Source organism: Perna viridis, chromosome 2 (assembly GCF_037379345.1).
Source record: "Perna viridis isolate PV_CMFRI_1.1 ecotype Kerala chromosome 2, ASM3737934v1, whole genome shotgun sequence".
NCBI classification, from domain to species: domain Eukaryota; kingdom Metazoa; phylum Mollusca; class Bivalvia; order Mytilida; family Mytilidae; genus Perna; species Perna viridis.
In genome coordinates, this window is record NC_142446.1 from 57,812,380 (window position 1) to 57,828,976 (window position 16,597).

The 16,597-nt window shown below is 32.3% G+C and overlaps 1 protein-coding gene across 1 annotated transcript; it reads left to right on the forward strand.

The window, feature by feature from the left end:
• Window positions 1-296: 296 nt before the first annotated feature.
• On the forward strand, window positions 297-16,374 carry LOC148626216 (uncharacterized). The gene is made up of 17 exons (XM_088570000.1): window positions 297-874; window positions 1,442-1,646; window positions 2,474-2,491; window positions 2,856-2,959; window positions 3,449-3,519; window positions 4,189-4,571; window positions 4,916-5,251; window positions 6,065-6,421; window positions 7,509-7,712; window positions 8,083-8,133; window positions 8,654-8,977; window positions 9,566-9,913; window positions 10,349-10,549; window positions 11,802-11,858; window positions 13,824-14,135; window positions 14,521-14,865; window positions 15,817-16,374. Exons 1-17 carry the CDS (start codon window positions 440-442, stop codon window positions 16,017-16,019), a joined length of 3,954 nt encoding a protein of 1,317 aa, XP_088426126.1. The 5' UTR covers window positions 297-439; the 3' UTR covers window positions 16,020-16,374.
• The last annotated feature ends 223 nt before the right edge of the window (window positions 16,375-16,597 follow it).

The following is a 16,597-nucleotide window of genomic DNA, read 5'->3' on the forward strand; positions in this document are numbered from 1 at the left end:
GGCTAGACAACGAAGTGGGTCTGCTATATACCATTGTCGACTATTCATTCGATAGTTCTTCAGTAACACGCATACGGTCGATTGTGAGGAAAGTCACATACATGTACCTTTTGCATTAACTAAATTTCATACACAATGCACATAGTATATTTCAGAATAAACTATCCACACATAATGTATTCTTTTATAAGGCTTTAAACTTGTATGTTTTGGTATATCTATTATATCTATTATTTAAATTTATTGAACCTGAAAATAAAGTTTATAATATTTTTAAATTCAATCAACTATTTCATTCGGGAAGTAATGAAGTAATATAAAGAAAGTCATAGTCATTATTGCGTTATGTATTTCGTATTACGTACCAAACATTTAGTGATAATAGTTGTAAAAACTCATGTAAATGCTGATAAATAATCAGAGTAACTAATTTCAAGAAATGGCTAACATTGAAGCGTTAGAAAGTATAGCTCCATTTCAAAGTGGTTTACATGTATACGACTCAATAGATGATGGCGATCTGTTTAAAGTAAGCGATATATCACAAACTCAAGGAGCCATAGAGAAGAGTCATTCTGCGGCATTTAATCATTTGTGCCTTGCGAAAGACGATACCGGGTGGCCTGATGATCGTGGCGCAAAAGGTATCGGGCATAATGAAATTAAGTTAGAAATACCACGATCGGCCTCAAGAGATTTGTACGAAAGTAGACCGATCTCTTTTAGTTCAGTCTCTGGAACCTATGAAGATGTTGCCGATCAAACCTCTGAATCATACTCTAACCATAGCATGTTCTCAAGAGGGCATATGCCATCTTCGAGTAAAATGCCCCAAGATCTTGACTCGACAGGAGACAACTTATCTCGGCATATGGTAAGTTTATATATTCACACACAATTTTAATTCATCGTAATTAAATACGAATGGTTGAATTTATCACTGACATTTCCATGAACTAGGAGGTTGGTGTTAGTTTTGATATGTTAAGCGACATGTGAGCAAAACTAATAAACGGTTATTTGCAATTATCGACATGTGAGCAAAATTAATAAACGGTTATTTGCAATTATCATACAACAATCGGTGAGAACAACCCGTCGAATACATTACACCTATTTTCATTCAACTTGAAATGTCTAATCTACTGAATGTAAATTTATATCCTTGATCGTCATACTTGAAATGTTAAGTTAAATTATAATTCATAAATCTATTTTCTCTACGATTCTATTCTTCAGTCAACAGTTCAAACTAGGATTTCATACAAGTAAATATCTTTACTTATAGAATTGACGTCCAAATAATATCTTTAAATGTAAAGTTCTTCCTATCGGTTGAAGTATAGTGTCGACCAAAATGAATGTGTGTTAACTCTATACAAAATGCATGTGCTTAATACATTAAATGAAAAACAAATACATATGTCAGGTTATATTATAGGTCTCATTGAGAGCATCATATACCAGGGATGCACCATATGTGTCTCCATATGAAAATGAGATAGAGGATGAAATTAAGAACAACAACAAATGTACAAAGATAAAGAAAATTACATTAGTAACACTTGTGGTCACAATTATTGGAATCATCCTTGTTGCTGCAGTTGTGATTTCCGTTTTTCTTCAACTGAAAGTGTCAGAAGACGGTAGGTTTATCTAAAATATGTGTAATTAATAACATACATTACCAATAGACGAAAATAATTTAAGTAATTCGATTTGTTTTTTGTTGTTGTTGTTGTTGTTTTTTGCTGGGGGGAACAAAAGTTATTTCGAAATGAACTAAGTTCTCTAAAGATGATAAAAACCTGGAAGGAATACCGGTCGTCGATTTGTTTGATTCTTGTTATTCGAATTATTCAGAAGTAAATAAAACTTGGTCCAACAGAAATTGGAATTTGGGATGGCACCGTATATTATTTTTTTAATGTTAACCAAAGTTAACGATTGTTTATAAACAGCGTCGATGTACATGACGTGTAAAAACCTCAGTGTTAGTTATATTGCTTGAATAATTTAAAAATAAACCTGACATGAAAAGGTTTCTTCAAATGTATTTAAATCGCAATTTACTACTATAAATTGGTTTACGAAAGACATTGAGATTAATTGTTCAACCAATTGTAGGTCTGTATTAGCATACTCTATATATCTTTAATACTTAAAGATGAATATATTCGGTTAACACTAGTTTAAAGTATAAGCAAAGGGTACTGTTAATAAAATAAAAAAAAATACTATTAATGGAAACAACACCACCAACAAGAACATAAACAACAAACATATTTTTCATAGTGTATTTGTTAATATATTTACAATTTTGTTCAGATGTTCAAATCCTGATAACTTGTTAACTGACCAGTCTTATGATAAACATAATTTTAACTACACGTACCGAAGAAGAAATATACTTTTGTTTGTTTCATGCATTATAATCATACTTTTTTACTACCACATTATTTCATTTTTACAGAAAGTTACACAGATTATAGTAAGTACATGTACAATAACATGACAAATTACAATAGATTCGCAAAAATGATACGCACAACACGCTGTATTGACCAAGTCTTGCACTAATGATAAATGTTATGTTTTTGGCTCTTGAGCCGATTCCTTATCAATCAGGCGTTTTTTTACATCACGTTTGATTGGTATATACACTTCTTCAGAGGATCTTCATTCTTTTTGTCTTCTTTGCTCAAAATATTACTTCGATGTTGCTAAGGCAGCTGTTGTAATTACTTCCAATTTCTGTAGTTCACTATGCATGATACACACGAAAGCCATCACTTTGCCCAATAATACAACAGTACTGGTTTCACAATTTTGAATGATCAAGTCTTAATTTTCAGTCAAGGTAGACATGAATTTGACTGTCGATAGACCATACGTCAATGCTTACAGTGACCCAACATCAAAGAAATACAAGTTATTTTCAGACAAATTTTGTTCAGATGTATGTATAGATAAAGTTATTTTAGTTCTTAACGAAAGATGAATGAATTGTATTGAATGAAACCTTTTGACCAGAGACAGATCCAGGTGAAGTGTAATGGGCATACCTCTTTTCAAAGAAAAAAAATATCGGAAACTGCTAAATATTGATCTGAATATATCATATTCATTCATTAAAAATTTGTTGATTTCCTACTGATTTTCGTAATTATACCTCCCCTTCATAAAATCCTTGTTGACACAGAATGTAATGTAAACATAAAAATCACGTCTTTGTTATCTTTCAAGCATCTATAACTTACTCAATTCACTTTTGTTATTGCTTTTCTAATCGGATTTTAGGGGACATAGAGATTCTAATAAGCCATTGTTTTTCAGGTCAAAGTTTGAGTAATAATTCATTTAGCTAACTTGCAGTACGTTGAATTATTCTTGATTAAATTTATCAATTAATGATATCTTCTATTCAAATTTATTATCACATTTACAGGTAGGAGTAGCATATAAAAACAACACAAACACACAATCTTCCTATTATGGATGTCGAGTAATAGATCTCAGGTAGATTAGTATAACCTTAGATTGAAACATTTCGTAATTTGTTTTTAACATTAGTTCATGTCTTATTACAACAGCTGTATACTAAAGCTATAATTAATGATACAAAGTTTTGAATTGCTTTCTTTTCTGTACAATTGAGAGCTTATTTACGCACAGTATCTGGCAACATTATACAGAAATAGTATAAAGAAAATAACTTTGTATTGACTTCAAATAAATCAATATATGGATGAGGCTTTGAATCGAGGTAAACCGCGAGGCTCTGCCGAATTCTGATATCATTTTTATTTCTAGTCAATATATTGCTAATGTTTTTATACTGCAGTTCATTCAAGGTAAGGAAAATATGTGGGTCAACAGATTTATTTACCTACGTATACCACCAAACGCTGTCAATATATTTTGTTGCTTAAATAGAATAATTGTAGTATACATTACTTATTCTATTTATAACATATATAAAAGCAAACATCAAAGTATGTAAAAAAATATGCATGGAAGATGTAATTGAATAGCACTTTATTTCAGTAGACAAGATGCTTCCATCTTGTTTACTCATTCTGACCGTAACAAAGTGATGTTTCTCTGAATTAATTTAACCTACAAATACTTATACATAATGTGATCATTGACATTTCACAACGACAATTTAGAAATCTTTATTTTTAGGGCTGGGCATATAATAGTGGTGTTTTCAATATATTTCACATTCACACCAAACTTTCAAGCTGTAATAGTGACTTACATCAAGTTAAATGAAAATAAACTTGGACAATTAGGTATCGTAAATGGATCAGTTAACGTTCAAGCAGTGATATTATTGAAACTACAAACTTCTCCACCAGTGCATGGAACAATTGTACAGACCACAACACTGGCTAAAACTACAACAACTGTTACTACAACAAAGACAACTAGTTTAGAAACCACCACCGATTTACCCAGTACTAGACAATTGACACATGATCATTTCACAACGGAGTCTAATCTAACTAATAGTACTAGACAGACGACATATGACCATTTCACAACGGAGTCTAATCCTAATAATGGTATTGAATTTTTTGTCTAAGTAATTCCAAAAAGATTTTCAAAGGAAATAATATGAAACAAAAACATTTGCCTCACGAAGTAGAATGGGGATGTTAACTGAAAGACGAATGAAAGATTCTAAAAGATTTCAGAGACTATTATACTGAACCAAAAAAAAAAAAAAATACTAAAAAAACAGATTAAATAACTATAGTTTTGTTCTTTGTTGTAGTTTCATGTTTTTTTTAAGAAAGACCAGTGTTTAATTGGCAAAAAAATGATAAACACCAATTAACAAATTCATATTTTGTACTACATGTAACCAAGTTATTATAAGCTTTAAATGTATTCCTCTGTACAATAGGTTTGATATGTGAAAACCAAAAGACATTTCAGCTGTTTGAAGGTCCAGTGAACATATCATGTTCAATATATAGTCCTCAGATATACAACATCATCCATGTTTACCATGAAGGCGGACACACAGATCCGAATTCTGTCTTTGATATAAAGTATTACCAGGACGGAACCGTCTATGAAGACAATAAACAACACTCCGATATAAGCACTGAAAGTTCGGACGCTATGATAACCATAACGTTTACAAATGTCTCATGCTTATTTGAAGGGACATTCCATGTAGTTCTCCAAGATTACTCAAGAGAGGTGGTTAGATCAGTTTCTATTGTAAACATCAAAGGTAACTGTAAACAAGACTAAATGAATATTATCTCTACATATAAATTACTCGAAAAATATAAAAAGTACCGATATCATTTTATCAAAAAACCCCAACAATTATCACAGCAATATGACAATTACAAATTTAATATCAAAAGTCTTAATGAATTTTGAACTGACTAACGTTCGGATTTTTAAATAAATTAGAATAGTTTCATTGCATAGTTGAAGCTAGCAAAATGATACACAATAAGCTTCTGCAAAAACCAAAAACCCAATAGTCCGACTTGTCTGACCCCGAATAATATATTTTATCTAGCGTATTTATGAAATCTTGCAGTATTCCAAATTTAAAAATACGTAAACCACCGAGGCTTCATTCCTTGCATTGCATATGGTAGAACCTCTCGGTGTTTGATGTAGCTTCCCTTGCGATAGTTTTGGTTATGATTACTTATGATATACAACTAATATTTTGTTTATGATCTTCCTACATATTTGATTTAAATGCTGCTGACGAGAGGTTACTCCTTGAAACACGTGTACAGCATATCGATATTTACAATATATAAAACTGGTATTTTTTGTATTTAATGATTCAAAATATTGACATTGGCATTAGCTAGGGAAATTGAATATAAAGAATCTCAACAAATACAGGTAATTATTGTTGAGCTAACAATGTCGGAAATAATACCAAAATGAGTACTATTTTACAATGTATAACCTGAGTGTTCGGATCAAGCAACAAAATTTTAGATGCTATAAAGTTTATTTCATTGAGAAATATTAATAAAGTACATGTACGTATATATCATAACAATACTTGCAGACATATATGAAAAACCATCTATCACGCTGAGCCCTGATCAAGTCACCGATCTTGTGTTTCCCGACGGAAATTTTTATAGGACCACAGGTTTGCATACTTGTGAAGGAAATACTGGATTTTCACTTTCAAACTGGAAGATTGATATAACTTATGAAAATGGTACATCATTTGTAGATTTATCTACTGATCAACTGAAGATTGTATCACGTAGTAATGTGACATCTAGTTGCATAAATTACCAAACTGTCAAATTTGCAATACAATTTAGTGAAATAATGCACAAAGCACGAATTCGATGTCAAAATCCCGATGATTTAACAAGTGTCAGTCTTAGTGATGAACTCCTATTAGTTCCAAGTAAGTTTATGTTAACACATGCTAGAACACATGTCAGAACCTTTCACGGAACTGACATATTAGCGTTAAGAACTTGATTTTGTTTAAATGATAAGATTAAATGTATTACAAACTTATGAAGATTTCTCTTATTAATGATATACAATACATACATTAGAACATTAAGGGCATGCATTTAAACGTCATAATATTGAGGAAGACCGTTTTAAATTAGATTTAACAGGACAATAAAAGAACAAGGAAACGAGACAGCAGTGCAATGAAAAAAAATCATAGATATATATATGTATAACTGAAGGGAAACATAATGTGTACGGGTGGATGCGCTGCTTCTGGGCGACACTGATTTTACATTAAAAATATTAAATCAGAAATCTTTCTTTTGAACATAAAGATATTATCAAAAATGAGTATATATTTTTTTTAATGGTAAGCATTGACGCATCAATTCCGAAAGGACTCTCGAATAGTGTAATAAGACTTTCTGTAATGATTTTTACATTCGAAAAATTGTGTACATTTTCAAAGGTCGCACTGCAACTACACACAGGATCAGCTCCATTGATTGTAGTTAAGGAAAGACACTGGACATCGTAGCAGGGTCAAACAAACGTTTAATTTCTGAAAACCGTAATTGAAATATCGAGTTCTGTCTACTTTATGCAGCGAGTCGTCGCTTCAGATTTCACATTTAAATTTTGATATCGAATTTAAATTTCGCCTGTAATCACATAACATCTTCCATTTGCTTATAGTAGATGGTATGAATGACTCACTAGTTAATGCTAATCTACAGATAAGATCTGACAAATTGTTCACATGCAAATAACTCTTAAAACAAAATAAAAATATATGTGAATTAAAGCATTTTGTTTTAATGAAATGAATGTAAAACAACTTTATAGTTTACTTTTAAAATTAAAAAAAAGTTTTCTTGTACATTAGACAGTTAAGTTACAGTCTTTTAGATACAATCACACAATATCGACAGAAGTTAAAAACGCATTTGTTCATAACTAAACGGTTTCAAATCAATGCATACAGTATGATGTATTTTTATAATGTTTTAATGTCTTTCCATATTTAGGGAACATTTGTGACTGTGGTATAGATAAATCTACAAAAGGTCATCCATCCAACTGTAATTCACGAGTTATCTGCATCAGAGACTCAACAGGAATTTATCCAGAAGGTGTTAGCTGTGATCCACCGTCATGGTGTCGTGATAGCATTAGTGGTGTTTGTTCTGCAAACTGCTCCGACTCAGTCTGCAACGAACCTGTCCCTGATAGTACGTTTGGTGGCAATATATTAACAAAAATGCAATTATTATGGTACTGTGCAAACAACATTAACATTAGTGCATTATACTTTTACTAACCAAAAAAACAGAATATAAGGGGAAGGTAAACAGTTTTAATAACCATACTGAACAACAATAACTAGAAATACTGACAACCCATTAATGAAATAAAATATATTGCTGAAATGATTAGCGTTCGTTTAATATTAAGATTACGAACAAGAATTTAACATTACAGTATACGCAGTTAAAATCTACAACTACATGTACTTTCGGGGATAAATTTTAATCATATTCACGATGATCATATTAACGAAGTTTTATTGTAATTTTGAAATGTTTCTTTTCTTGTACACAGACTTTTGTACAACACCAGCCCCACCAACTACGACTCCTGTCCCATCACCTTGTAAGTACTTTTGTAATATTTTGGAGAATAAAATACTTATTTGTATATTATATTTTTCATGATTTTTATTTTTTTTCTGAATTGAAATACATATTCACCATGTATTCTAACAAACGACCAACATTTTAGTGAACAACCTTTTTCACAATTGCAGATTTCATGCCCAGATTTGTATCATTTCAGTGTTTGACTTGTAACGTACTTCTGCTTGCACATATATACCATTCGGGTCTCTCAAAAACCTGTAAAACGCAATCATTTCTTGATTTTGTTCTCAAATAATCCTAAGTTTATAAAAATTAAATTCAGTATCGTTCCAACATTTTATCTCTGTGGTTATGTTTCTATCAGAAATTGTGATTTATGACCTTGTTGTAGGAATCTTTATTAAAACAATTAAATGCCTTGAAAACGTTATGTAGTTCTCCACGTTTACGCATCATGTATTTGTTTATAGCTTTTTTGAGTTGTGTGTTAAAGCACAAAAATATCATGATTGATTTGTGTACATATTTTGTAGACGTATCTTGCAATGATGTTACTGCTCAATTGGATTCGGGTATTGTAGAAACACAGTGTTCGTTAAATGAATCCTCATCTTTTTCCTCCATATCCATAGCATTTAGACGTTTGGGGGAATCGGCTGATACTCCCGTTGCAACTATTGATAGTGATAACACAAATACAATAACCTTACACAAAGACGATCTAAACGTTAGTTTTTCAGACGATGTCATCACCATTTCAACTAATACATCGTGTGAAAATGAAGGAGCATTCTGGATTACAATGTTAGTCAACGGTTCACCAGTACCGCCTGGATATAGCAAGTTTTCATTGAAAAGTTAGAATTTGTAATTTTCTTTATTGAAACTTCAATAATACAGGTTTACATCGTTAATTATTACCAAAGTGATAAGTACATGTATTTCATGAATGCCTTAAAGCTTTGATATGAGCTTGCTATTATATAAACAAAAACAAAAAGATATATATTTGAAAGTGTTATTTTTGCAGTATGCATGGTGTTTTGTGACATATAAAGGACTCCCCCCCTTTTTTTTTACTGAAAACACATTTTTTCCGACGCAGTCAGTATAGTTTCGCTTTTTACCCTTTGACCTTAAAGACGCTCTTCCATGGAAACGCAAGTCACATGATCACAATTCTCTTTCCAGATTGGCTAAAGACTGATAACTTATTGGCGTTCGAAAAAAATTGTTTGCGTGCCAGGTATTATATTTCCTGAATGAAATGCAGAAAATTATAAGTAAAAGAAAGAAAAAAATTACTGCGTCGGCTATATTTTTTAAAGATAGTACTTGTTTATATTTCAGCTTAAATGCCTTGATAAATATGTATAAAGAATAAAACCCATGTTTTGAAAATAGTTTGTATCTTGATGCATTAATAATATTGTTTGCGTTTTCAGAAGATCCAGAACAGCCCGTCCTTACTTTAAATCCCGATCAAGTTATTGATCTTGGATTTTATAGACAGAACAGATATCATCATTGCGAAGCTGTTGTCGGATATCCAATGAGAAAACTTCTTGTTGAGATACTTTATGCCAATAACTCGGAATATGTGGAGCTTCCAAGTTCACTGTTGAGTATTGTCGGTACTGAAAACAACCCTTCTAAATGTACTTACCGACAAAAGATTACTTTCGGAATGATGTTTTCTGCAGATATGACGAATGCTACTATCAGATGCCGAATTTCTGGGTTAAATGACAACGGGACAGTTAGTAATGAGGAGCAATTATATTTAATTCCAAGTAAGCTCAATTATTCATACTCATGTTTTTTTTTCTATTTTGTAACCACAACGCAAGGAACAAGAAAATGAATCATCACTTTTATTGTTAACCTTATAAACAAAGATACAGAAATCAAGTTTTATTTCCTTTGCTATAAAATCGAACTGTCTGGTCAGTTCGATTAGAATAAAGACCGTTTAAAAGAAAATTATATCACATTGACACCCTTTAAAATGTAAGAATGTTTGGTCATAAAATATTGATTTCCAGTTTGTCCGTATTTACACGTACCAGTCAACTAAAAAGGACGTTAATGCGTTTTCGCTCTACAAATACGTATTTCAACTTTAACAAACATAACTTAAAAAATAATGCTACATTCGCAAAAAAAATATCAAACTTCATAGGTCTTTTTTCTAGATTTTGATGTTGTTTTTTTAAAATTGATTTCAGGATGGCTATGCAAGTGTGCGTTATCTGGTGAGCAGAGGGGACATCCAAATAAATGTGACCGTAAAGTGTATTGTTTAGTCATTGGTAATGTCAGTTATCCACTAGGGCTGTCATGTAACACTGGTCAATGTCGAGATAGTTCAACAGGCGAGTGTAGTGATATCTGTTCCTTTGATGTCTGCAATGAAGAAGTTCCGGAAGGTAAAGGTTATCTCCTGTAGTAAATGTATATATGATTTGTGTCTGTAAACGGAGAAAGAAGTTTGCTATGACAAGCTTAACATACAACTGATTTCATTGTGAGGAAAAGTAGGAAAAGAGAATTGGTATTATTTACCTTAAGAGTTGTATGTTAATGTATTCAGGAACAAACGAAAATTGAAATACTAGGTTTTCTATATGTATCCTTAAAATTAATCAATTATCGGAAAAATAGAATTATTCAGTTTAAGTTTTCTTCTGATCTATATGTTTATTTAAGCTTTAACATGCAAACATTCATCCAGAATGTATGTTTTATATATCTATATCTGTAGGGAGTAGATATGTATATTTTGTAAATACCCTCTGAAATCAATGCAAGTTAGCAAATTTGCGATGCAAATTTGGTCGCTCCCTCAGCGAGATTCGGAGCATTTTGAAATTTTGGCGGGAAAATAGGTTGCCATGGCAACGAGCAGCATACCGTTTCTGATTTTTTTTTTGCATAATCTTGCTTTGCATATGAAGCTTTACCACTTCTAAATTTCAAGTTCCTAAAAACATAGGTTTCTGAGCTATTTCAATGTCCTATATTTTGACCTCTTTTCTTATTTTGGCAGCCATTTTCCAATGGCCCCCTTTTTCGAAGTTTTGAAAACTCTAGGTACAACTTCTAATGTTACTAGATATATGTGCAAAGTTTCGTAACAGTAGATCATACATATACGGTTTCAGATGATAATGATTATAAATGGAGTAAAAACAATAAGCCACTTCGTGGTTGGTGACTTAAATATATAATTCAAGACTTGCGTGAAGAAAATCAGGTACCTGTGCTTATATATCTCAACATTTCGGGAGAACATTAGGAAAATGTATAATTAAGGTAAATTAGTATCTCAAGCAGATATTAATTCAACAGGCAGTGGTTAAATCGCCTGCAAAGATAACCACTCAATATCGATTGGAGTATAATATTTGAATGATAACATGTGCATTGTATTTATATCTGAATTCAGAAACAATTTGTTATGGAAGTTTATTTTGTATCTTTCGTGACCTTTAGAAATATATGGTTAATTGTACGACACACCGGTAGGCTTTGTTTGATAGACGTATCAATATATGTTTTGTGTAACAGAAATATTTATAATAACTCGAAATAAAAAATGAGAGATTATCATATAACACTAATGGAAGAATTTGTTTAATCAGATAAATATCTTACTAATATATTGTATTTTTGTTATAGACTTTTGTACAACTACACCAACAATGCAAGAAACAACAACTACGGTGCCAGTGACAGGTACAATGTGTTCTAAACTCAAATCTGAAATATTTGGTAGACCTAGAACAACTAAATGTGTGGTGGAGGGGAAAGTAATCAAGGGAACCAAGGTTATAGCAGTAATCAAATGAATGTAATCCAGGGACAAAGACCAGACATGGAAAACAGACATACACAACAAAGAACACAAAGTAACTAAAATCATACATACAAAGTAACAAAAGCAAATGAGCAACTCGGACTCCACTAAAAACTGGGAGCATGGACCAGGTGTACCGGTAGGGTAAGCGTCCTCTGCTTTTCTAGAAATATCCGCCGAGTTGCTAATAAAAAGTCAAGTCCGGGGTAGAAAAACGAGGAAAGGAAAACCATGACCCGTTGAATAAATCAGTTTTCATGGTGCATATGGATACACCATAACGATCCACGAGTTCATGATGACGACCATAAAACTCCTGTGGTGACTTGATGACTTCAACCTTGTAGCAACATAACCCTGTCCCAGAAGCCTATTTGTTAGAGTTCTAGCGCGATACAAAAAGTCTGCGTAGTTTCGGCAAGTTATGGCAGAACGTATGAGTTGTGATATGAACACTCCATACGCAGGTGCCGAAGGGATGTTGCCACAGATAAAAGGAAAGTTGACAATTCCGAAACCATCGATTTCTAAGTGTAGGTCAAAATATGAGGCTGACTTCACAGTGTCTGTAGTATCCTTTATCTCGAGTTCTTTTGGGTAGATTCGATGTATCAAATCCCCGAAATTAGGATTGTTTAAAGATAATACGTCATTTATATAGTGGAAACTGAGATTGAAGGATTTAGCCAAACGATATTCTCTCTTTCTGATCAGATCAGCTATAAAGTCAGTGAAGATTGAAGGAAAAGGTCAGCAAGTAAAGGAGCACAATTTGTGGAGGCATTGATTTATTTGTGAAAAATGTCTCTGTCTGCATGGTCGTCCGTTGGTCTGTCCAACTGATAGCAACTGACCCTTCTAAACCGTCCTATTCATATTTCGGAAACATTACAGGACACCACAAGTGCTTGATAAAGTTATTGTTTGAATCAAACTGAAAAGGTTTTTTTTTTGTTTGTTTGGGTTTTTTTTATAACGTTTTGCCATCGTAATATTCATGAACTTATATCATTTCTGTCCAATGTCTACTGATAGAGGTAATTAAACTATTTTTTTTCAAAATCCTTTAAACGCAACTTCTAATGAACTAAATAAGGAATTTTCATTAGTCACCATATGTAGATGTGAATGAGGGAAAATATTTTAGAAAATCAATGTCTGATACATGCAAAGAATCAAGCCTTTCGATTTGAATTTGAAGATTAAATTTAATTTGAAATGAAGTTATTTTCCTTGTAAGCTTGCTCAAAGTCATTCAAGTTAAATACAATCATAATGTCAACCTGCCAAAACTGTTATATAGTTATTTGCATTGAAAAAAAATAACATGATTTCATAAATCAAAAGAAACAATGTGAAATATATATATTTCGTATCATTGGCATTGAACAATAACTAAATTGCAATAGTAAGATGCTTTCTGACTGGATAAAATATGTTCATCATCTCATAATACAATTGTTAATGTGACTGTGCGGCATCACCAAAGTTATTTAGTGATTTGGGTATTCTATCTTGATACTAAAATTGAATTTTAAGGAGGGATTATTATATTTTTCTGTCTATTTTAAATAACCTCTCTTGCCCGTGGTGCACCCTTGAAAACAACATGCTGTGAAGGTTATTTAGGACTCATCACGTGATTGAAGTGATTTCTTCATAGACATTAAAAATGTAACAGACACTCCTTAATGGATCCTACAAATGTCACATGCCCGTGGTGCAGACAATAACATGGTACGCAGATTACTAGGTGTTCACCACGTGATTCATGTTGTTTCTTCGTATACAGAAAAAAAAATATTACTGTCATTTCTTAATAACAGTTATAGATGTTTTTTCAGGAATATCTTGCAATGACGTCACTGCTTTACTTAACACTGGACCTGTGGAATTAATCTGCCAATTGAATTTCACGACGTTTGATTCTGTAACATTGTTACGGACAAATCAAACCATCAAGGTAGAAATAGCAAAAATAAGTAATGGCACAATTATTTCAACTGAAATAGATCCGAATCGGGTAATCCGGTTTCAACATGATGTACTCACTATTAAAGTCTTAAAAGCTGACTGTGAGGCCAGTGGTAGTTATTACATAAAAGTAGAGGACGCAGGAGTTACATATCCATCGCAGGTGGAATTGATTGTCTATGGTGAGTTTTATGTAAGGAAAATGCGGTTAATCAAATTGCCAGTCCCACTATATGTAACTATTCACTGCGTTGTCTGATTTTTGTTTTCATGTTGTTTCTTCCAAAATTTGTATCGGGCAACTTAGAGCTTAGTTATGTTATTACAAACACTGTACAAATCAACTGGAAAAAAACCTGCATCTGTTCGTTGATTCATTTAACTGCAAAAAAAAATAAAGTAAGTGGTATAACAAAGCATAATGTCTAGCACAAACTATTGTTGATAGTACCGGTGTTTGTATGTCAATACATCCACTCAGAGCATATTAGATGGCACATGATGTATTTATTTTACAAACATTGTCAACCAATTTTTAAATTACAGTATACCCTTGTGTTTATGTAGGTGCAGCGGAAAAACCAATAGTGAACAATCCATACACCTTGATAGAAAATAATCCAGGTACAATAACATGTTCTGCTGTTGTTGGAAGGCCCGACTGGGTTGTTCGTTTATGGACTCGCCAGGTCGGCAATGACAATTTTGTAATTCCGAATACTGGTATATATCCTGGAGAAGTAACTAACAATAAAGATTCTTGCTTGTATGAAATGAAAGTAGAATTTAGAATTACTTTTGCTCCAGAATGGAACATGACAGATATACGATGTACAGTTTCTGATGAGTCGACTGCATTTAATGAAAGTGATTCAGCATTAACGACATATGACAAAATTATCCTTATTGCCGGTACAGTATACTTTGTTTTTGCTTTCTTACATAGTTACCGGACTTTAATGTATATAAAGGTTTTAAAATGCAGTTAAAACGTTACTTCACTAGAATATGAAACATTTACATTTATAATATTATAAACATGCGTACACTTAACATTTTACACGGAGTCATACTACATACTCGTAGTTACCCCCATTCCACCCAAGTCGAAACATTACGCTTCAAGTACAATTATCTTTCGTAAAAATGTGTGAAAAAAAATACAAATTATCATACAATATGCTGTTTTTTTTTAATAAATGACTCTTGACAATCGCCATTTGTTTGACAAACAGCTTTTTAAAGGTCGCTAAATGCAGAACTGCATATTTACAATATTAGAAAAAAAAGAATACTTTTGTAAAAGTGTCAATTGGTCTCTGATAATTCTAATCGAGATTTTTAGACAATACCATAAGAATATTCTTATCTAGAACAGTACATGATTATATCCCTGACAATGTTTTTCACTTAATACTGGAGTCTATCCTAGTAAATTGGTGGAAGATTTCCAAAAGTGTATGACACACTTCTAATTTCAACCAAACAAGTACGTTTAGACAGCAAAAAAAGAAGCTCTTATGTGATCCTTCAGTAATAGATAATTTTAGCTGTTTAACTTTTGTAGCAAACCGTATCGATTAGTTTCTTGTAAATATGTAAATGATGCCGTGCATCACTTACTCATTGCAAATCATTCATTGTATGATAAGTATCAAGCACTGTACATTGCATTTTCTTTGCCGTCAGCAATTCAGCCGGCAGAATCACAATCATTTCGGGGCCGACCGGTTAGCGTGCTGGGCTTAACGTAGCGAGTCAATGGATGCTGTTGGAGTTGCATTTGTTATTGTAAACCATTTTTATAATTTATTAGTTCAAATTTATGATTTTCTTGATAATCCAGGATATTTATTGTTACAGATGACTATTGTGAACCTTCTGAGACGGGTGTATACAAATATCATCCTAGAGGTTGTTCGTATTTCGTTGAATGTAAGTCAGAAAATGAAGTTCCACGGCTGTGCAGCCCAACTCTGTGTTTTAACAGTACAAGTACATCAGCGGCTACTGTATGCTATTATTGCCAACTAGTTCCTCCTCCATGTAATTCAACATTATCATGAAGTATTATAAAACGCAAGGAATCTTGTTGATATAAAGCATTTATCTAAGGGATTTGAATATGTGTAATCTAATATTTATCAAATTATTCTCAACTTTAGTTGAATATTAGCCATCCACAAACACGTTCGATTTCTAACACTTTGCTTAAAAGGAATGATTTTAGGAATTGAAAACTCTCCATATTAAGCATCGGAATTTGTCCTGTTATGCCTTGCGTGGAAACCCAGAAATAGTTCATGGGATTCGCAGTGTTCTGAACAATTATGGAAATAAGATGAAACAAAACGTTATGATATATGTATTTGTTATTGTTGTGATACTGAATTGGTTTAATGATAAAAGATTTGAATCAAAGATGTTTTGTGAGTATCTACACACAAAAGCACAAGAAAGATAATTAATGGTACAGACCAAAACAGTCATGTTTCATATTTTTAACCGGAAATCGAAAATTAGAAACCTTTTTTATTAATTACTACCTTACTACAGATTGCAGACGGTATAAAGTATTGGACCGATCCGTTTGTCATCACTATATTGCCACCTGAATACACACGACATTTTATGACAAATGTTC

Coding starts and splice junctions, on each gene's coding strand:
- LOC148626216 (XM_088570000.1), top strand. CDS start 440: ATGGCTAACATTGAAGCGTTAGAAAGTATAGCTCCATTTCAAAGTGGT. Junction 7,713..8,082: donor CAACGAACCTGTCCCTGATA/GTACGTTTGGTG, acceptor TCTTGTACACAG/ACTTTTGTACAACACCAGCC. Junction 8,134..8,653: donor GACTCCTGTCCCATCACCTT/GTAAGTACTTTT, acceptor CATATTTTGTAG/ACGTATCTTGCAATGATGTT.